This window comes from Lissotriton helveticus, chromosome 6, assembly GCF_964261635.1.
Source record: "Lissotriton helveticus chromosome 6, aLisHel1.1, whole genome shotgun sequence".
Lineage (NCBI taxonomy): Eukaryota > Metazoa > Chordata > Amphibia > Caudata > Salamandridae > Lissotriton > Lissotriton helveticus.
In genome coordinates this window covers 1,121,249,715-1,121,272,089 of record NC_136067.1, presented here as the reverse complement: position 1 = coordinate 1,121,272,089, position 22,375 = coordinate 1,121,249,715, and the positions used below count along the sequence as shown (strand labels likewise).

Sequence of the window (22,375 nt, the reverse complement as noted above, 5' to 3'; positions counted from 1 at the left end):
AGTATATATTTTTTAATGTATTAAATATAATTATTTACTTTTTTATTTATGTTATTGTTTTATGTGTGTAGATGTGATTGTAATTTATAAAACATTGTTTAATAATTTATAAGTTATTAAAATAATTATTAAAATGTATTATTAAGTAAGTATATATTATAATTTTTATGTATATGTTTAATTAATGTTATATTATTGTATATGTATTATTTATAAATTTTAAACATTATTAAATATTTTTAACTATGTTTATTTGGTTTATAACTATTATTTACTTTATTTTACACTTTTTTTATTTAAAAAAAACGATATATTTAATTATGATATTTTTTACATCTTTATTTTAGTTTCGATATTTTTGTACTTACCATGTTGTAGATAGGCTGTCGATATTCTTGTCTACGATATTCCCACGTTGATTTTTTTGTAGGTCGATATTTTTTCGGTCGATATTGTGTCAGTGATCCCTCTATCAGATGTACGAGTTACTTACCTTCGGTAACTATGTATCTGGTAGAGACGATTCTAGCCGCAGATTCATTCACGGCCTGCCCTTCCTCCCCGTTCTGCGAGGACCCTTGGGTTGGTCTTCGGCACTCGCCTCCCGGTGGGGGGCTGTGTCTCCTGTGAGTGCATTCTTTCACTCTTGACAGGCTGCTCTGTCTTGTTGCTGTTCCTTCCTCCTCTTTGGTTCATTGGAGTATGGGTTTACAGTACTACTGTGCCCCTCTGCTCTGGCTGCTCCAGGTTTGGGGGGGTTTGCCTTCTATCTCTGCCCTTCCCTCCCTTCCTCTTGCTGCTAAGGGTCCTGGCCCCTCTGCTAACCTTTGAGTTGGGGTCTTCTGGCCATACCTTGCCCTTGTTCCTTAGGGGGTGGTTGCCCTCTGTGCTGGGGTTGCTTGGAGGTTGTTGTCTCTGTCTGTCTTGGGACTGGCTCCCCTTCCTTGTTTCTGGATGGGGGTTGTAGGCCTGCTACATGTGTCATGACATTTTATGTATGTTCCTTGTCTCCGGGGGAAGATAGGGAAGACTGTCTACATACTGGCAGGTTGGCTGCTCAGGGCTCTGTTCTTTCTTCTGCCTCTGCCTTTGGATACTGCAGTGTTGCACTGCTTCTTATGGTGTCGCTTGTCTCCTTTTTTCTACTCTTTCGCACACTGTTCCCATACTCCCACAGTTTTGTCTGGTGGCTCCGCATTGCGGGGTGGAAAAGTTCTCCAAAGAAAACTGACGTAGGCGCGCCGGGGTGGGACTTATGTGACCTCGCTGATGTCACGTATGCGGACGACGCCTGGGCAGCGTCGCGCCATGCCACCCCACCCCCGACGCGCAGGGATGCTGTGGCAAAAAGTTTCCGGATCCAGTCTCACGCCTGGGGATAATTCTACGTGAAGAAATCTGCGGCTAGAATCGTCTTTACCAGATACATCGTTACCGAAGGTAAGTAACTAGTACATCACTGCAATCAGTGTGGGATTATTAATACGAGGTGTTTGATACCAAACACACTTGGTTTCAGTGAAGCCATTATGTAGCTTGGAACCTCATTTTGACTAGTACATACCTTATGATCGCTTCCCTGTTCACTTGTACTATCAGTAATTGAACTGGCCAGCACAGTGGCAAATCTGCTCATGTAGATAAGTTCGCACTTGTAATATAATGTACCCTGTTTTAGGGCTGTAGGGCCTGCTGTAGGGGTGGCTTACAAATATAGCATGCAGTGCAAGTTTGTGCCATGTCAGGTTTTCACTTTTTAGAGCACCTTGTCACGCAGACTACAGTGGCAGTCTATATGATTGATGGTGCGGGGTCCAATATAGCGGCAGAAGATATGTTGCAGTTGTGAGGGACCATCTTTAGTACTTATGCCCTAATTACCAGGGGTACCGCTTACTAGGGACTTACACAGGTGCTAAAGGCCTAGTCTCTTGGGGATCAGGTGACCATAGGCTTGTTTTTAGGAAAGAACACTGGCACTGGGGACCTGGTTAGCAGGAACCCAGTGCACTTCAGTCATAGTTGCATCAAATTCCAGACAAAATGCGTGGGGACTACTGCACCAAAAACCCATCTTCCTACAAGATGTGCTACTCACTGGCCAAGGAGCAGCCTCCAGAGGGTCTCCCAGATATTAGTGCTGTGGGCCAGGTTACAGGACTTTGTGCTTGATGGAAATTTCACCTCAATGAACATACTAAGATTTGAAAGGAATATATTTCCAATTTTTTAAAACATGAAAAATATAGCAGGCAGGAAATTAGCCTATTAAATGTAGATCCGGCACTTGTAATGTCCAGGAAGCAGCCTACTGATGAGCCTCAAAGAAAAGCAAGCTCACGCCATCAAAATCAGTCCAAAAGCAGCAGTTTTGGTACCCTGTAAATATTATGAGATCACCTCAGCCAAAATACCCAAGGGAAACATTCAGGACCGGGTGCTGTGCTTACTACTGTTTCCTTTTAAATCACAGTGGGCCACATGTATCATTATTTTAAGTAGCGATTACCTAATTGCAATTTTCTCTGAATCACACTTAGGTAATCACTATTCCTAATGTATTAAACGTTTTTGAGTTTTACTAGCAATTCCTAATGGGTCACAAATAGACCTACCTCATGCATATTAATGAGGTAGTTTGCAATTTGCCACCCATTTGAAATCTACGCAATCTCAGGGATGGTGGCCTGCTGAGATTAGCAGACCACTATGTCTGTGATTGCTTTTAAATAATGCAGTCTTTTTTTTAATGCAGCCTGTTTTTCTTAAGGGACATTGGATGCATTTAAAAAGAAAATATGAAACTTTGCAGTTTCTTTTTTTAAGTGTAGGCACTGCCTGCTTTAAAAAATATTTGTTGTCCATTCTGAAAGTGGAAGGAGACTCCTGAGGACTCTTTCCTATTTGCGAATGGGTTACCACCTCCTTCAAGGAATCGGTAAAATATTAATGTTTTGCGACCGTAATACGGTCACAAAACATTCATACATCCCTTTCGGATTCGTTATTTGGAAGGGACGACCTAAATATGCCCCATCTAAATACCGATTCGCAAACACAAGTTGTGATTCGGTCACATGTTACCGAATCACAATTTGTGCTTGATACATATGCAGAAGTATTTTTGCAGTTGGAAACTGACTGATCGGCTGTGGCCCATTGTCTTATTTACAGAAGTCAGAAACCTGGTCTCTATCATACAAAATGAAATAAACGAAATAAAAAATGATGACATAAATATAACTGAGGGGCTGGCTATGATGGTATCTTAGAGGTATAATTTGGTTTTTAATGTCTATTTTTGTTTTTTGAAGGAACTGGTTTCTATGGTAAATCTATTTCACGATAAGATCACATCACTGGAGGAAAACGTCTCACTCATGGAGAAAATTGGAAGTGATGCCAGCAAAGCAGCTATAAGCAAGTCAATGACAACTGTGTGGCAGCGCTGGACCCGTCTGCGCAGTGTGGCCAGAGAGCAAGAGAAGACATTAGAGGAGGTGGTGCAGGAATGGAAAGGATTGAATCAAAAGGTATAGATGAGGCTGTCATTAATGTAACTGTGAATTGTTTGCAAAAATAATGTGCCCAAACAATATTTCCCTGTGCTACACAATGAAAATATAAACATGTCTCCTGATTATATACCTGTTTTGAACAGAATTTTGAAATCACTGTTCGAATTTTACCTTAGCGCTTAGCCAAAGGCAAACCAATTCTACCTTTTCAATAACACACTGATGCATTGAAAAAAACAGGTTCTATTACTGATCTCCTTTATCAGACTATTTCATTTGTTATATCCCTCACACTTGCCTCTCTTGCACAGATAGGTCTATAATCTAAAAAACTGATCATACTATGGAACTTTTCCCCTACATCTCTTCAACTCCATTTTCAGTTTTGTGTTTTGCATTTCTGGGCCGTCATGCACATGCTTGTCAGCCCTTGGTTAGTGAAAGCTTTGGCTGGAATTTGCTCGTCTTTGGAGTTGAAAACAACATGTTTTCTTTTCCTTAGCCCAACTGTTCTGAGAACAGGAGTACTGAAATTCATCTCATGAGTTCAATGAATATTTCTCCTGCCTGCTCTGTAGCCTAGATACCCTCAAAATTGTATTTTGTGTTTTTTCTGAATGATTGCCTTGATGTATTATAACACACTTATTTTTTTATTCCAAAGGTGGATTGCTTATTCTGTTTGAGTCTGTTGTGGAGAAGCATATTTTGTGTAATACACAAGAGAAGCCTCATATGCCTCTATTTTTTAGATTTCAAGGTTCATCACCTCATCTTCTCCTTGAAGGCCTTACTCAGACTCATTTTGTCACAAAACATATTTGTTCATGTAAAGTAAGAAGCTTTCCAAATATATAATCTCTAAATATTGTTGAATAAATTCTTCAGTGCATTATTCCAATTTAAGGACAAAACAGGATTAAAGATTCTCATTTGTATATTATGTATATTATATTACAAATTATGTATCTCAACCAAACATAACAAAACTGTGAAAAGGATCCAAGAATTCCATAATCCCATTTGGCAAAGTGTTTTCTTGTGACAGAATATTGAGGGGATTTTTGCCATTCTATTTGTGTGTATGATAAAGTGCTGCGTTTCGTATATAATACAAGAATGTTCAGAGTCATTATTCCCACTTGCCATCTTTCAAGCATCAGTGCCTTCTCCTGTTCTCGCTCCTACTCCTCCCATCTGTTCTCTCAGTACATTTGCATGTAAATAATTCTGTCAATGAAATATCAAAATTCACATACTTGTTCATAGAGCATCCAAAAGACAATGCTCTCTCCACCCACTTCTTGTTTTGAAATAAAAATAGAACAATGTAATTGTGATATTAAATATGTCTGGTTATTACCAAGGGGGTGTTTTTCATTGATTAATTAGTGTTTGTCTGGGGTAGCCTGAGAAATATGCAGTAGAAAACACCAAGTAGCTAATGGCTTTAGACATCCTGAATTGTATGTTTTACATGTCTATCGTATACCATTCCTTCCCCTTGAACTGTCACCTCCAATGCGTAGTATCAGAGTTGATGAATGGATGATCTTCCCTGCCTTCCTGCTTACCCTAAAAGAATATTGTAAGAACATCTACCATTCCCATTAGTTTCCTTTTCCCCTCTATGCATCCACACACAGCTGAACATCTTGTTGATCCTCCAAGTCTTCTCCAACTCCTTTCTGGCCTGTCTTCATATCAGTGCAGTAAAGAATGCCTGGTGTCTTGGCCACCCTTGTCTGGCTACCACATCTCTTTCAGAATCCTGCTCTATCCTATTCTCAATATAGTAGCGCGACATTAAGAAACAGTCTGACAAACAGCTGCTCAGAACAGTTAGCTGTTAGGCGTTTGTAAGTCCCCCAGTAACATTACGTGGAGGATCAAGATCAAAGCTTTCATAAATGTTTAAGGGCTTTTGCAAAATGTGGGGCTTTTTCTCTCCCCATATTGAAGGATTCAATACAAAATCTATATAGAACCCCACATGGCCATAAATGAACATACATTGAAAGAACACAACATACGCATCAATTTAGTGTGTTAGAGTATTTATCTCATTTCTTATTTCATGGGCTAAATTTCACTTATGTTTTCCAATTTTTTTGTGATAATCTCATCTTTTTGGTACAGACATCACAGAAATAAATAAAATAAAATTATATGTATTTATACTTATAAGTACAACTATATCTGTATTAGGCACAGCAGTAATTCTATTTATCTACTTGGATCGATTCGATTTTTATTTTTATTGTTATTGTTATTGTCCAGTGCGACCCGCGTGGATAACCATGTTTTTGTGCTCAGTGCATGCACACACCGATGGCAATATTAGTGATCTTATCGATAAAAATGTTTTATCATTAAAAGAATATATTTACTGGAAAGTTCACCAAGACTAAATGGCATATTATACAGAAAGCTCACCTAAACTGAATGGTGTGGTTACATGCATCGTGTGTGAGTCCGTCTTCCGGCCGCCTTGGTGCCTGGAAACCCGAGGCTGTGGCTTGTATTCTAAGGGGTCGATTCACAGAACTAATCTGAGATAAAATCCTAAAATTACTACCTTTGGTATTGACAGAAGGCATTTAGTAGCAATAAAGTTAGGACTTCTAACTTTACTACTACTAAACTGAGACAAAATCCTAACTTTACGACTTTCGGTATTCACAAAGGGCATTTAGTAGTAGTAAAGTTAGGAGTCCTAACTTTACTAATACGAAATGCCTTCTGTGAATACCAAAAGTAGTATGTTTAGGATTTTATCTCATTTTAGTAGTAGTAAAGTTAGGAGTCCTAACGTTACTACTACTAAATGCCTTCTGTGAATACCAAAAGTAGTAAGTTTAGGATTTTATCACAGATTAGTTCTGTGAATCGGCCTCTAAAAGATCAAGGTGAAGAGAAAGTGAAGCTAACTTAATTTCAAAATTTGTTCTCTCATCGCAATAGGCGGCAAACCTTGTATTAATACTTACTTCGATGCTGCTCCTCCTAATTAATTCCAGTTTTTTGTTGTTCAGTGAAGGCTCCTGGTTCAGAAATCAGTCCAGGGCAGATAATAACTATGGTCCTGTGCTTAATACGCCAAACTGGTCCTCACGCTGTAGCGAGCTATGCTGACGCGGTACGAACCGGTGCATAAATTCTTCCGGTCCTGCACTTCTGGGTGAAAGAGAGTGGTGATGGTAAATGTAGTATACATTTCCCCCCATCGAGTCGTTTTTGAACTGGTGCTTAATAAACGTACTCAGTAAGTTAATGTAAAGAAAAGGAAGGCAACAAATTTAAACTTCCTATCTTTCTGTTATGCCCTGGAAGAAGATGGGGAGTCTTTTATTTTGTATGGAAACAACCTTTCCTTTAAATGAACTAAATTGCTCCATATCTTCAATCCTGTTGTATGTAATGAATCCAATTCACCTGGAATCACCAATACAGTATCTGGAAGGGCTTTAAAATGACATTTGATACCTCAAATGATTCTTTCAAACCAGTTAAAAGATATTTGATACCTCTGATAGTTCATTCAAACCAGTTTCTGAAGTGCTTAACTTCAGCATTAGAGGAGCCTCTTGACGTTCCAAATAAGATTCATCAGCATATTTTGATTGCACTTTTCTCAATACAGTATATTTCAAATATGCAACAGTGTGATTAATTTTCATAAAGTGTTGTACCAACGGTGCCGTCATATTACTACATCGTATGCATTATTTATGTTGGCTAATTCAATGCTGAACTTCTTGATTTCTTTTGCCAACATATGCCTTTCCACATGGATACAGTACACCATAGATAAAAAAATGTTGATTAACGATCAGTGAATTGGTTCTGCTGAATAGAAATGTTTTTGTATACAAACATTGTACCTTCTAATGGGGACACACATGTGCCACATTTATGATGACCCAATGTAGGTGGTATACCCAAAGTTGACCTTAAATTTCTTTGTTGACGTTAGTTCTCTGTATTAGAGTTGACAAGTTTGTCTCTGAGATTTTTATTTCTCTCTATTCCGGGCAGACAATGGCATCTCACTGAGGGTATCCAGAAAAAAAACAGATCACCAGTGTTTCCGTATTATCTTTTTTACATCTGACATTACAGTATTGAAAGTATTTACACAAACTTAGCTGTCTGTGGGTCGTTTTTTCTTTGGTTCTAGTAGCAACTCTCTCGGTGTATACCGAGCTCTTGTCAATGACCGTCGTAATAGTTGATGGGATTGTCAAAGACGTAGGAATTGACTGTACAGTAAGTTGTTTTTTAAATCATGTTGGTGATGACTTGTATAATGAAGGAATGTATTCCTATCAGTTTCTTTTGTGTGTAAGGTAGTGTAGAGTTTGCCCTCTTCATGTTTAATTGTTAAGTCCAGAAAATTGATGTCATTTTTGCTCCATTGAGCTGTAAATTTTATATAACACCTACAATTGTTTAACCAGTCAATAAGCTGCTGAGGTTGATTGGTTTCTTCCTCCATATTTGAAAAATTTAATTGATGAAGCGTTTCCATGTCATAATATTGTTTTTAATAGGCTTATCTCCATATGCCCATTTCACCTCGTATGGGGCCATAAATATAACTGCCAGCTCTGGGGCAAAGGGACTTCCCATTGCAGTTCATTTGACCTGCATATAAAATGTTATATTAAAGCAGAACAAATTCAGTCTAAGGCAAATCTGTGCAGGCTCTGAAATGAACCATGTCGGTATGCAATGGGTCCTTGGCCTTGTTTCCAAAAAGTATTCAATGGATTCAGGTCCTGCGTCTTGGGGAATATTTGTATATAGGCTTGTAATGTTAAAAGTCGAAAAATAAATTCTACTTCAGAGTCAAACGTCATCTGATCTAATTTGTTAATCACATCAGTGGTGTCGTTCAAATAGCTTGGTATGTCTGGAATCAAAGGCTTTAGGAACACAGCCACATATTTAGCCAAAGCTTGTGAAATAGAGTTCACTCAGGAGATAATTGGAAGTCCCGGAGTACTCTGGGGATTTCTGTGGATCTATGGAAGTATATATACATATAACTGGAGTTTGTGGGTTTTTATTTGTTAGGAGAAGCTTCTCCTTTTCTATAAGCAATCCCCCATCAAGCACATTTTCCATAGATCTACAGATTTCAGTCCTTACTGCTGGTGTGGGATCCCCCACTGGTTTTCTGTAAGTATCATCATTTAGCAATTGCTGTAGGACTTCTCTCTCATAATTCTCTCTATCCATTACCATATTGGCACAGCACTTGTCTGCAGGTTTAATGATTATTTCTGCGTCATTCTGGGGTTGATTTATGACCTCCCCTTCTTCATGTAGAATGTTATATTTCACATATTTCTTTTTGGATTCAGTAACATCTAGCTCCTGTAAAACTGTCTTCTAAAAAAAATCACTTCGAGTGGTATTGAGCTAGTGGGAGGAAAGAAAGTAGATTGATTTCTCAATCCTGAGAAACCACTGGTGTTTCAATTATCTTTGTCTGAAAAATAGTCTTTTTTTGTCTTAACTTCCGAAAAAATTGCATAGTTTCTAACCTAGGGGTCGATTAGGATGGCGGACGGATCCAGGCGGTGGCGATCCGTCCGCCATTTGTGCCCGTCCGCCAGCTATTTACCCCCCGCCATATTACAATGGCGGGGGGAACAGCGGCGGACGGAAACACCGTCCGCCGCTTTTCCGCCCCGGTCGCCTTGCAGCCGGGGTGGAAAAGGGATCATATGGCTGGCGATTCTTCCAGACACCGCCAGCCATATTATGATTCCTGCGGTCCTATGCCTTTCCACGGCGGCATTGCCGCCGTGGAAAGGCATACGGTCTTTGCTTTGGGAGCCCGTTGCGGGCCCCCAGGGTGAAGGGGGGTGGGGGGTGCACATGGGGGTACCTATGGTACCCCCCAGCATTTCAATGAACAACATGACAGGCACCGCGCGGTGCCCGTCATGTTGTGCATTGAAATGCACAACGTGCATTTTAAGCATTGCGGCGGGCGGTGCTGAGAGCACCGCCCGCCACAATGTTAAAAATGCTGGATGCACCCGCCACTGTGGCGGGCGCATCATAATTGCTATGGCGGGACCGCCGCACACGTGGCGGACGGTCCTGTTTCCACCGGGATGGCGGACGGACAAAGTCTGTCTGCCAGCCTAATGGACCCCTTAGTTTGTATAAAGCCAGTTCTAACCATTGGAACTAATGACATACCTTTAGTTGAAACACTTTGTTCCATCTCATCAAGGTTTCTTTTGGATAAGTTATAGATTAGGATTAGTTGTTGTTGCCCCACCTGTAAACCTGTTGTCTCGAACGAATCTCTTCTGTTCCTTGTCTGGGATTGAACCGTCGTCTCCCTCTGCCTTGTCCCCATCCTCTCCCTAATAACGCCCATGTGTGGGACCTTCCGAGGTATTCAGACTCGGCTCTCAGTCATTAGTATTCGAGTCAGAGTAGGAGGAACTATCGGGAAAACAATAAACTTCTTTTACCTCTCCCCTGGTACTGGGGTAGATATCTTGTATTGGTTGCCTGGTTGTGGAAATCTTTTTGTAGCTACGGGTATACCCCTTCTGTAGAGAAATTTAAAAGGTCTTTTAGTCATTTCTTTTGTTTGAAGGTTTTGGTGTTTATTTTGGAACCAGAAAGTTATTTTTTAATCCGTAGTAAAAGAGATTTTCAATCTGCAATGGGTATTTACTTTTATTGATTCCTCTAATTCACTGATTTTTTTCAACTGTTTAATGTTAATCTTTTCTGCCGTTTTTATGGATAAAAACATCCAATCTTTAGAACATTTAGTTCTTATACCACTAAAATCTCCAGGGTACTCAGGGACATCAACAAAGATTACAGGCACATTTTTAACTTAAAGTCCTGCCTCTGTTTGCTTTGTTAAACTAGGATTCTTTCCATTCTGATTTAAAGTAGATGGTCTTTGAAATAGCATGTCTATCTCATCTTCGGCGAAACTTAGGGTTTGCAAACTGGACATGCTTCAATAATTAAACAATTCAATACCAAGACAGAATAAGATTAATCCGAGTAAAGACAAAACACATATTGAATGAATGTCACAGTTGTTTTCACAATTAATGCCTTTCCTTCCCTTTTTTAATGGTTGCAGAGCAGTGGATAAATAACTATTATTTACCTCTGCTGCTTTACAAAGCAAAACACCATATACAATGCTGAACTATTTGCCCTTCCCATTCAAACCTATTGTTGCTATTAGCCCTAGAAGAGGTTCTTCTCCAGCATGAAATCTTTTTTTAGATACATAAGTGTAGGAAACTGGGCTTTTTTTTAGGGTAGTCCTCCCACTTTCTGCCCCGTTTTTGCTATTGGATGTTCATTTTCGACTCTGACCGTGCGCTGAGGCATGCTAACCTGGCTTCAGTGCCAGGGCTCCTTCCTTAATACAAGGTAATGTCTAATTGTTCTACAATTGGCCAAGGACTTTACCACCCCTGTAAGTTCCTAGTAAATGGTACCACAGGTACCTAGGTCAAGGGTACTAAAGAGGGTCCTTAAGTGCTTCAGCATATTTTGGTCTACCCTAAGGGAACCACTCACAAATTCCACACAGACTGCCATTGCAGACTTTGTGACACGGTGCAAACCATGTTTAAAAACATGACATGATATACTCACTGTGTGCTGTGTCAAAGTCACGGCATGGGCTATATGTAAGTCACCCCTACAGCAGTCTTTGTAGCCCTAAGGCGTGGTGCATTATATTATATGTGAGGACATATCTGCATGAGCAGATGTGCCCTTGGGCCGTCTAGTTCAGTTACTAGATGGTGCAAGTGAACAGGGAAGCCAACTTAAGTATATGTACTGGACACTGTTCATGAGTTCCCCAGCTACATGCTGGCTTCACTGAAACCTTTGGTGTTCAGTATCAAACACCTTGTCTTAGTAAATCCATACTGATTTCAGTATTGGATTTATTATGATATGCACCTGGACTGCGCCTCGCAGGTGCCCCCTGAAACCTCTTAAAGTACTTACCTAATCTCGTATATATCTTAGTGTCAAATAAATATAAAAACCTATGTTATTTTTCTAAATTGGTGCTGGATTTCCTTATTGAATGTGTGTCTCATTTATTGACTCTGTGTCTGCCACAAATGCCTAACACTCCCCTCTAATAAGCCGAAGGCTGCTCGACCAAACTACCTCAAATAAAACACCTTGAGATTGCTAGAGCAAGTACCTGTACATTAATAAGGGATACCTGTACTCTCTGCACAGTGCATCTCGTTTTGGTACACTATTTAGAGAACCAGCTTCCTACATATTATGTACCATAATTCACAAAAATTACATCAGTACTAAAAGTTCAAGATTTCAACCAATGGAGACCGCGAAAGTTAGATCCTTTCTGTTAATTTCCTTCTTAAATGCAATTAAGCTTCTAGTTAGAACAGGTGTTAGATTAGTCAAATAATCAATTCACTTGGTACTAGTTAACCGTTATACTTTGTTCAATTAACCATTTTTCACATAAAAGGTAAACAAAACCCAAGTATTCCACCAGTATTCCACAAGCTGTAAGCCATCCACTATTAGCTCAACATTGAAGAAGGTAGTATCAAATCAGTGCATGCTTTTCTAAATTAGATTTTTAATAACAATAAAATGTTTCTTCACTTAAACTCACCCTTTTCATGCTACTTTAAAAGATACTGAATATTTAATATAAACATAAACGTTTGAGGTGAAATGATTTAAGTCAAACAGTGGCTTGGGATTCAGTGTACATCCTTTAAATGACTGAATGAGTATCATGTCTCGAGTACCACTTGATGCATTACACACTATTCTACATAGTTACTTGTGTAATCTCAGGTTTGTACACATCACTCAATACTTATTTCAGTCTTTAGTAATAGGTTTTTTTTGTTTTTTGAAAACTGCTTTAAAGGTGGTGACATGAATAGTGCAACACTCCAAACTAAATCATCCCTCAGTGATTACAGGCAGGTCTTAGTGTAATGCTTTATACTGATGTTTATTTTCTTTATAAAGACTTCTTATTTATCAGGTAAGGAAACTTTGTCTAATTAAGGTAAAGTGACATTCTCTGGATCACACAGTTTGGCCAAATTGGGATACAAGAGCTAAAACTAAGAATTAAGGTCTTCTGATTGCATGGTTGATTATTTAGAAACTGTGTATATACGCTGAAAGCAAAGTAAGTGGTCAATAATTTTGTTAGCTATTCTTCTTTTGTAAATTCTTTATTAAATCACTTTTCCATAGATTCAAAATGCTACAGTAAGGATTGATCAGCTTCAGGACCGCCTTCCAGACAGCTCAACAGAAAAAGCTTCTAAGACGGAACTCATTGATCTACTGGATTACCATGATACTTTCGTCCAAGAAGTGGACCAAGAACAAGGCACCCTTGCCCATCTCCGGCAGTACGTTTCAAACAGTGTGCTCCGGGATGTGCAAATGGACTTCAAATCACAGGAAGAGCTGCCAGTAATGCAGGAGATCAAAGCTATGCAAGACCGCTGCACCAAGTAAGACTCCTACAAAATGTTAAATACTAATTTCTTTTCTCTCTATAACACATAGAGCTACCTGCTGTTTATGTTGCTAAGATTCAATATGCTTTTAGTGAGAATGCATTGTAGAGAAAATAATTTTTCAAATCCCTTTTTCAACAATCTATTCTAGCTCTTCTTTCAGGTTGCAATGCAATGGTTGTAGGATGAGAGTTTCACCCTCATGTTTCTGTTATGTACTGGATAGAATTGTTAGTTTTTTTAGCAGAAATTATAAATAGTAGCAGTTTATGTTAAGCAGTTGTTAAGGAGATATCCTCCTTAACAACTCTATCTGCACCAGCGGTGGGCTCAGAGGAGCTATGTAATCAGATAGCCGACTTTTTCTCCGATAAAGTGGAGGAAATTTACTCCACCTTCCTTGACTCAGCCAGAGTAGGAGAGGAAGGGACGGAGGAGATAGAGTATGTCGAGGAGGGAGAGGGGCTGAAGATTTTTTTGATGCCTCTCCCCCCCGCGCAACAGCTAATTAAAATCAGCAGTGGTATAAGTCAGGATCTCCCAGGGACCCGGCACCACCTAAACGGTTGAGAGGAGGTTAGGAGAGCCTGGAGCCATACATAAGACACCTGGTGGAGACATCTTTCAGGACCTGTATAGTACCTAGCTGATGGAAGGAAGCTGTGGTCCTTCCTCTCCCAAAGAAACCGCATATTGGTCCAGACCAAGTGGACAATCTGCGACCCATCTCACTTCTGCCATACTTTGCTAAGGTGGCGGAAAAAGTGGTGAATGAACAACTGACGGCACATATTGAGGAATTCGATCTTTTTCATCCCACCCAGTCCGGTTTCCGAGCACGATACTCTACAGAATAAGCCTTGCTTTTTGCCACGGAATCCATCAGGCAATTTGTGGACGCAGGTCAAACGGCGGCCTTGATCCTGCTGAATCTAAGTGCCGCCTTTGACACTGTGGCCCACAACACGCTGGTGCAATGTCTGAGGATTGGAGGGGTGTTGGGCGGTGCCCTGAGCTGGCTAAAATCTTTTTTGTCAGGGCACAGCTTCCAGGTGAGACAGGGCGATCACTATTCAAGAGTCATCAAGCTGAGTCAGGGGTACCGCAGGGATCGACCCTGAGCCCGACCCTGTTCAATCTCTATGTGGCTCCCGTAGCAGAGATTGCTGATGGGTTTGGGATCAGGGTCGTATCTTATGCTGATGACACTCAGTGCTGGTTTCTTAACTCAGGCACCAGAGACGGCTACCTCCAACTTCACTGCATGCCTGCAAGAACTGGCTGCATGGATGGCAAAGAACTGCCTGAAGTTGAATGGCAACAAGACCGAGGTGCTTGTGTTGGGAAGGGCCCCGATGGTGTGGTCCTCTGCGTGGTGGCCCCAGAATCTGGGGACGGCGCCCACGCCCTGTGTGCAGGTAAAGAATTTGGGAGTATGGTTGGACACCAACCTTTCCTTTGACTATCAAACCAGGCGGGTGGCAGGTGCCTGTTTTGTATTCCTGAAGGTCCTGCGGAAAACATTGGACCTACTGCCTGCGGCAGCCAGGAAGACTATGGTCCATGCCCTGGTGACATCGGATCATGCAGGGGACTGCTCCATCGTACCTGTCTGATCTACTTTCCCCCTATGGTCCAACACGCCAGTTGAGATCAGGTGGGGTGGGCCTGGTGTGTTTACCCGTTGTCAAGAGAGCAAGGATGGGTGGACGGTCTTTTCGCCTTCTGGCTGCCAAGCAATGGAATGCTCTCCCTGTGGGCCTCCGGATGGAGGTCCAGGAGAGCTGCTTTAGGAAAAATTTTAAAACCTATCTCTACCCCCGGGATAAGTAGGGCGGTAGAGGAGGGTAGTAGAATTCTGCGCAACATTACCGCAGCGCTGGGACACACTGGTCATAGTGTAACAATTGCGCTTTATAAATGTGCCTATTATTATGTACTTGTTTTTGGAATGAACTATATACTACACACTACTAATTGAGTGTCTCATGGTGTGCAGATATTGTTTCTCATTTTCAAACTTTAAGAATGTGTTCTTTCTTCTGTTTTGAAGTATCCAACTTAAGGTGAAAAAGAGTAAGAAATTAGTGGAACAAGAATTAAAGGACCGAGATGAGGTGGAAAAACATGTCAACACCATGAAATCCTGGGTTCAGGAAGCCAGGGAATATCTTTTGAATCCCACAGTGGACACAGAGGCTCATCTAGAGGAACTGCAGGTAAAACACCTTTGAGGAGTAGTGTTGTGGTGAATAATTAAATATAGTGGAAGCATCCCTTCGTACCCTGGGTGCTTACATAAGCCATGATGAGGGAAACATTGAATAGACCTTGCTCTCCTTGTCTGCTATCAATACCCATGACCTTGTCCTGAGTGACTGATGAACGTCATACGATGAGTCGCCATGAAGAAAATCATCATAAGCACATTTTGTTAAACACTGGTTTGAAAAGCATAGCTTCTGTTTCACTGTTGTGTAAGTAGAATATATATTTCAGTCAACCAAATATGCCTACCCATGCAACTAATTTCTGCAAATCTTCTCCTTTTAGGTCACAACACTCAGGAAGAATAGGAGTTGTGCATGAATCGGGTACTGGGCCTACCAGCTGTGTGTCATGATAATTCACACTATACTAGGGCTTTCTTTTCCACTCTCTGCCAAATCCTAGAATGCATGTTAGTTAAAAAGACACTTTAGCACTTCGTAGGAAAGTGCTGCTTTTCTTATTAACTGTGCATAGTAAGTCACTCCTGCGATTCCCCAATAGAAACTTGCAGAGCATGGAGCTTTCCCCCATCTTTTTGGATAGAAACATTCTACTAAATGCATTGTACAATATCACAGTATACCCATGTTATTCTTTTTAAACCAAGGTCAGCAATCATTGCTTTAAAATTATGTATAAAAAAAAAAACTGTGAGGCATATTTACATTAACTGGCGCATCCCTGTAAATCAGCAGGGATGCGCCTGTTATTGTGTGCCACAGCTCCGCCATCATGGATGCGCCGTATATATAATGCGGTGCGCCATGGGGCAAAAACGGCACAGATGTGTGACGCATCTGTGCCGTAAAACTGGTGCATTGCTGGAGTTGCGTGGCAAGCGCGACACAGCTCCAGAAATGCTCTGGGGGCCCTATCTTGTAGATTTCACTCAGCCACTTTCAGGAGGCATTCCTACGCCAAACCCCCCCCCTCCGCACAGGAACGCCTACATGTGGCACAGGGCTTTACAACGTGACGCATCTCTCAGATGTGTCACGTTGTAAGTACCCCCGCACCATGGCGCAGGATTTGCGCCACGGCTGCGTCACAAAAGTGACGCAACCGCGGCGTAAATGAGGGGCAAGGGGCTTGTAAATCTGCCCCTGTGTTTTCAGAGTTCAGATGTCTGAGTTTCCATTTAGGAATGCAGACCATAATATTTTGATTACAATCTGTATACTCTCCGGGCCTAATTCACTCATGGAAGAGGCCCCACAGTCATGGGGGAGTCTCCGCACTTAGGGCGGAATCTTGCAATGAGAATTCCCATCCCCCCACAACTGCGAGGCCTCCGCCACGAGTGTGGAGGCACTGTGTGAATCAGACTCATAGGTTTCAGCTGCTTGTGTTCATCATGTCATGTTAAGGAAGACCTGCTCCATGTTTTGCATTAAATGACCTCATAAAGGCATTTGAGGATCAGAAATTCAAATAGTCTTTCATTGCAGTAACTGTTTACAAAATACATTTTAGGATCATCTGTAGTGTAGTTCCTATAGTCCCAATAGGCTCTGCGCATTGGAATAATATATTCAGCAGTGTAGACGTAGGACTGAGGTTAACTAGGTCTCTACTGACTATATTAGACTTAAGTTTTTGCCAGCTAGCTCAGAGGTCACTAGAAACTTTCTCGAATAAGCGAGGAGGAGTTTAACCTCCCTGGATAGACAAGAAGGGATTTAGTTTCTGACAACCATAAAACATGACAACTTTGCTCTCCCTGATTAAGAGTATATCTCTAGAGTCGTGTGAAAACAAAAGACAGCTATTTCACTCAGTCAAAGGTGCGTACTTCGTTTCACCAGATTGCAGAGAAAAGAGAGACGGGCGTTTTCAATAAAGGTATTATTTATTGAGCAGTCTCCTTCCTCATGGAAGAGAAATGAATTGCTACAATTGCAATACTTATAGTAAAGTAAAGTGCGTACAGTAAAAGCAGGATTATAAAATAATACTGTAAAAGCGTTGATATGGTTTCTTAGCCATATGATACTTTAAAATAGATAAAATATATACATACATATATACATTGGCTAATCGTACTCAACTAGTGCTTCTAAATACGCCTACCCCGGTGTACCTGACCTAAGCCTAATACGTGGGAGGGAGTAAGTAAGTAGCAGTTTAAGTTAAGTTTGTTTTGCCAAGAATCTGACTCAAGAATTCTCTGTAAGGGTTTAGTCAGTTCCGTACCTGGGTAATAGAAAGCAGGAGGTCTGGTATCTCTCTCTCAGGACTCGATATCCCAGCAACCCGCAAGGGTAGGCTGGAAACGCCGGAGCTGGATTTCTCAGCAGGAGAAAAGACAGCGTCTTTCTCAGCGCGTCAAAAGGGAGGGGCAGCGTCCGTGGGCTCTCGCATCAGCTGGGCTCTCGGAAGTAGATAGCTGCTCTGCTCCAGATTCACGACTGTGTGTTTGCTTAAGGCAGCGTTGGTATATTTATACCTGAAAGGTGCCGGGTTTGACGTAAGGTTGGACATAAGACGTCAATAAAGATGTCACTAAGAACTGGCCGTTCTTACAGTGCTTTACAGGAGTTCTAGGACGAAATCAAAACAATAGCCAGGGGGATTTCCCAGGTTGCTGGAGGCTTGGTTTTGTTTAGAGAACTCGGTGTACTTACTAGGGGGCCGGAGAAGTAGCCTTGCTTATTGTGACAGCATGTGCTACGACTGAATTATGGATGTGATTATTATGCCGTTGTATGGATATTATTGATTATAGCCGGACAAGGGCATGAAATAGGAATATCGATTCAGGTTTCCTAGATAACACACTACACCCACTCCACGAATTAATGTCCATCATTACTAAAACTAAGCAATAGTAAACATAAAAGGTGCACGTGTATACCAACCCACCCCAAAATACATTTTTGCATTTGAAATGGTGTATGCGAAATACATGAAAATGATTATAGGTACTGTACGTTTTTCAAGCAGTGTAATCATTCATTAAAAAAGGATGCATATTTATATCAGCATGAATGATTTGCGAAATTTACACAAGAAATGGCTCTTAATACAGAAAAAAGGTGCGAGACCATTCCATCACATATAAATACAGTTGCTGTAAATGTGCTAGAGGCTGACGTGATACATTGTCTTTAGAGTTCCTAAAATAGAAGCTCTGTTCTCTAAGAATAGTTCTACTTTAAGCAGAGTACATGTGCCATAAAAAGGTAAATATTTTGGAATCGGGAAAAAATGATTTCGTTTTCAGGGGAGAGAGAAAAAAATAGTTCCAAATATTTTCAGTAGCTTTTGTTTATCAAAGCCGAAGGCCGAATTCAGAGTTCAGGGAACGCTGTGTGCTTGTTTGTTTTAAAGTTATTCTTTCTGTTCGGGGGAAAACATCATTTCAGACAGACTTTCAAAAAAGTGGTTTACCGCTTCAGGTGAAAGTTCGACCAGGTTGGAAAATGCCGCAACTGTGCAGTCGTGAGAATGATTGCTATCATCGATGTATTGATCAGCATTGCTCACAGAAGGTCGTACCTGGTTGATGCTGCTCTCATCTTGCACTTCACTACCCTTTAATTGCAGTGGTGAAGTTTCCACGAATGCCGTCATCAGGATACGTAACCGCTGGGGACAACACGATGCATGAGCCGTTACAGGACTTAGCAAAGTATCTGTATCCAATGGTACTTCTGATTGTAGTGTGAGACAGACGTCTAACACGCATTCTTCTCCGCACAGCATACATCTTAACACAGGTAAGATACAATTCTGCCAGATGGGTCTGAATGAAAGAAACCAGGTCATATTCAGATCTCTTAGCCGGGCTAATCCAAGGACTTTAGTTATGCGGTCCCGATAACGTATAGCTAGGATCGTTTCTTCCATTGTTGCTGGAGTCTTGTCTGTGACATGGCTTGCCATAACGAAGCAGGAGAATCAAAAATAAAATGCCTGCTACGAGTCCCAACAGGAGTGGTAGGCCGCCAAAGACCGAATGGACAAAATTAGGAAAGATGCCCAGGACTGCTTTGAAGGGTGTTAATAGTCCCGAAAAAATTGTCTTAAATACATGCGGGATACCATTCGTATCGGACATGTTTAGGATTTGGCTTAAAATTTCTGCGAAATGTAGGGGGGCAATTTGCTGATAAAAGGCTATGTATCTCTGCCGTTGTCCTTGCGACTTGCAGATCATACGTTCCTTTTGATGACGTCAAGGGCACAGTCGTCTGTAGAAGAACAGACTTCATTCTGCTTAAAGTATCAATTCGAATAGAAGAGATATTCAAAATGGGCCACATTTTTCCCTCCCTGTCTGGAGTGTTGTTCGGATACAATACTTGCATACAACAAGTGACCATGGAAGAAACGCTTACTAGATAAGCTTTTCCTGGCACCAAGCCACAACATCTGTGGTCCACTATTAGAATGTAGCTCCCGTTAGAAAGCCCTCTAAAAAATGGCTCTATTCGAGTTGCAGGTGTGCCATGCTGGTGGCATGAAAGGGTATTTGAAGTCCCCTCACAGGCCCCATGTAGGTTTATACCCTGACACAGAAGTATACCACTTAGTGACCTTTTGCAATTATCACCATTAAGAAATACATTCTGTCCTTTTTCACTATAACATGTGTGTGTGTAAGGTAATTTCCATGATGACTTAATATATTCTTTACCCAACCTTTCATACTGGCCTGCTCGTATATACTCTTGGCAGTATTTAAATTGGAAAGTAGTTATCGGAATAGTTATGATTCCGTGTATTATCCATTCAATGACAGTCCGTTCTGACATTGTCAATGGTAATCTCTCAAGTTTTTCAATGCTCAGAATTGTATATTCCGCTCCTTTTTGTGCCAAGCTGATTTGTGTATCAGTAAGGTTAAAGATAGAGAATAATGACATTGTGTTGATTAAACGCCAAGGCACGTAGCCTGAACGCATATTTTGTAACGTCCAGCCAAGCTGTACAATAGAACGTAGTTGGGACTGACCGTGTTGTAACATTAGTAAGTCCTGTTCCATTATATCAATTGCAGATGATACAATACTGTCCAGTGAATATATTCTGGAAGACAGAGTCATTAACCCATTGCCCACAATAGAAAGTGATTTTTCCAAATTAATACGGTCAATTTCCCGTATTTTTTTCTGCTGTTTCAATTTGTGTTTCTTTCCAAGCTTCGTTGTATGCCGCATATATACTGGCCGCTATGAAACGTTTTTGACGCTGTTTGCGTGGTCCCATTATGAAATCACGTAAGTCAGCACCTTCTTTAAGTAAAGTCAAGTGTTGCTTAATTTCTGCCAGTGTGGATGTCTGTAGCCATTCGAGGCAGAGTTTTCCTACACTGTATGTTGTAACTATCCCTGGATGTTGTCTCTGGGAGTATCTAGGGTCTGGCCTGGTCAATTTGAACCCCTGTATTTTGTTCAAGAATCTATCTTGACAGTTATTTGTGTCTGTGGGCCAGATCAACCATTTCTTCCAATCAGGATGTGTTCTGTGTTGGTTAAAAATATGGGATACGTCTATTTCATCATCTATAGTGCTATTACTGTCAGGTGTTGGTTTTGGAATAGACGGTTTGTTCAAGTCTTTAATTTTGGCTAGGCCAAGACAGGTTGTCTGTTGAATGGTATCATTCAAGAATATAATTTGTTCTGGGATCATGCAGGCTCTAAATAATGATTCTATACCTTGGACCTGCCAATCTTTGGTACCCCAGATGGTTTTTGTTTCAATATTGTTTTTCCAAAAATCAAAACCAAATGTAGTCATTTTTTCAAAAGAAATTTCTGAATAGATTAATTTAGTGTTTGTCAGCATGGTTTTCATTCCTGTCTGATTTAACAGTTTGAAATAAAACGTTTCTGCATCACTTGTGTTAAACCCTGAGAAGTATGGGAATTTATCAAAAAATGTTTTTGAACTGCCTTTTGGTGGAGTTGCACAATGTTCCAATTGATTATAATTAAAAACATTTCTAGGTTGCGCAGATTTATGCAAATAATGGTTAGCATAGTGATTGTAGCAGTACATCTGTTCATAATTTGATGAACCCTGTAAATAACCATGTTCTGTAAATTTTGCTGACATAACTAAATCTGACATCATATCATTAATACTTTCAAAGTCCCAATCATCAGAGAATGTGCTCGGTTTTACAAAGTCACTTAATGAAACCTTGAATTGATGTGGATACTTCAAGAGCTCGACCGGGCCATAAATGTCATAATCTGTCTTGTCCCAAGCTACCCCACCGGGTATTGGATTGGCTGGGAAATTTACTGATGATAGTTCTCTTTTCTCAATGTGGGATGACTTGTGTGGCTTAAGGACCAAGTTGATGTTCTGACTTGCTGTGTCCATTGTACTATATTTTCCCTCAATGAAATGTCCCAAGCACAGTACCATGATGAGCCAAAGCAGGAGGAAAAGTACACCTAGCACAAACCAAAATTCAATCCATGGAGAAATCAGATAGGTTTCTTTGAGTTGATGAAAGAGTTCTTTTGCTTTGTCTTTAAAAGTCTTTGTTTCTGTTGGCTGTTCCTCAGGTTCGCTTGGATCCTCAGAAAAGTCATCGAAATTGATGAAGTAGCCTGATGCAGTTCTGTCAATTGTTGGAATTGCTTCCGGATTTTTATTTGCTTTTGGAATTTTCTTTGTTTCATTAGCATAGTCTGAGGCTACATCGTTGTAGACAGGTGTTTCTTGACGAGCTGTTGCAATTTGGGTTTTTAGAGGCATAAGTTCCATGGCTTTGTTGCATAGTCCTTGTTAATTCACTGTAGCTTTATCAAATGTGATTAGTCTCTCAGTTTGAACCTCTTGTTTTGTAGCAAACTTTGGCGTTCTGCTATTTCTTGGGAGTCCACTTGGCCTACTACTTATTATCGGCCACATGATTGTGGTTTAACCAGGTCGATGGATACAACTCGGTTCTCCTTTTTACCAGCAAGGGGCGGTAGTACAACTGATCTTGTTCCGTTGACAGCTAAGACAGGTACTGCTTTTCTGTAAGAAGGCCCAAATTCCTTCTTCACCGCGATCTTCTCTCTGACCAGA

At 40.7% G+C, this 22,375-nt stretch overlaps 1 protein-coding gene across 1 annotated transcript in view; it reads left to right on the top strand.

The window, feature by feature from the left end:
• The window catches only part of SYNE1 (spectrin repeat containing nuclear envelope protein 1), a 2,361,447-nt gene that overhangs the window by 1,434,864 nt on the left and 904,208 nt on the right, over positions 1 to 22,375 (top strand). Inside the window, exons 79-81 of the mRNA XM_078648775.1 lie at positions 3,315 to 3,533; positions 12,798 to 13,063; positions 15,123 to 15,288. Coding sequence (XP_078504901.1) covers positions 3,315 to 3,533; positions 12,798 to 13,063; positions 15,123 to 15,288 — 651 coding nt within the window. The remainder of the gene's footprint in view (positions 1 to 3,314; positions 3,534 to 12,797; positions 13,064 to 15,122; positions 15,289 to 22,375) is intronic.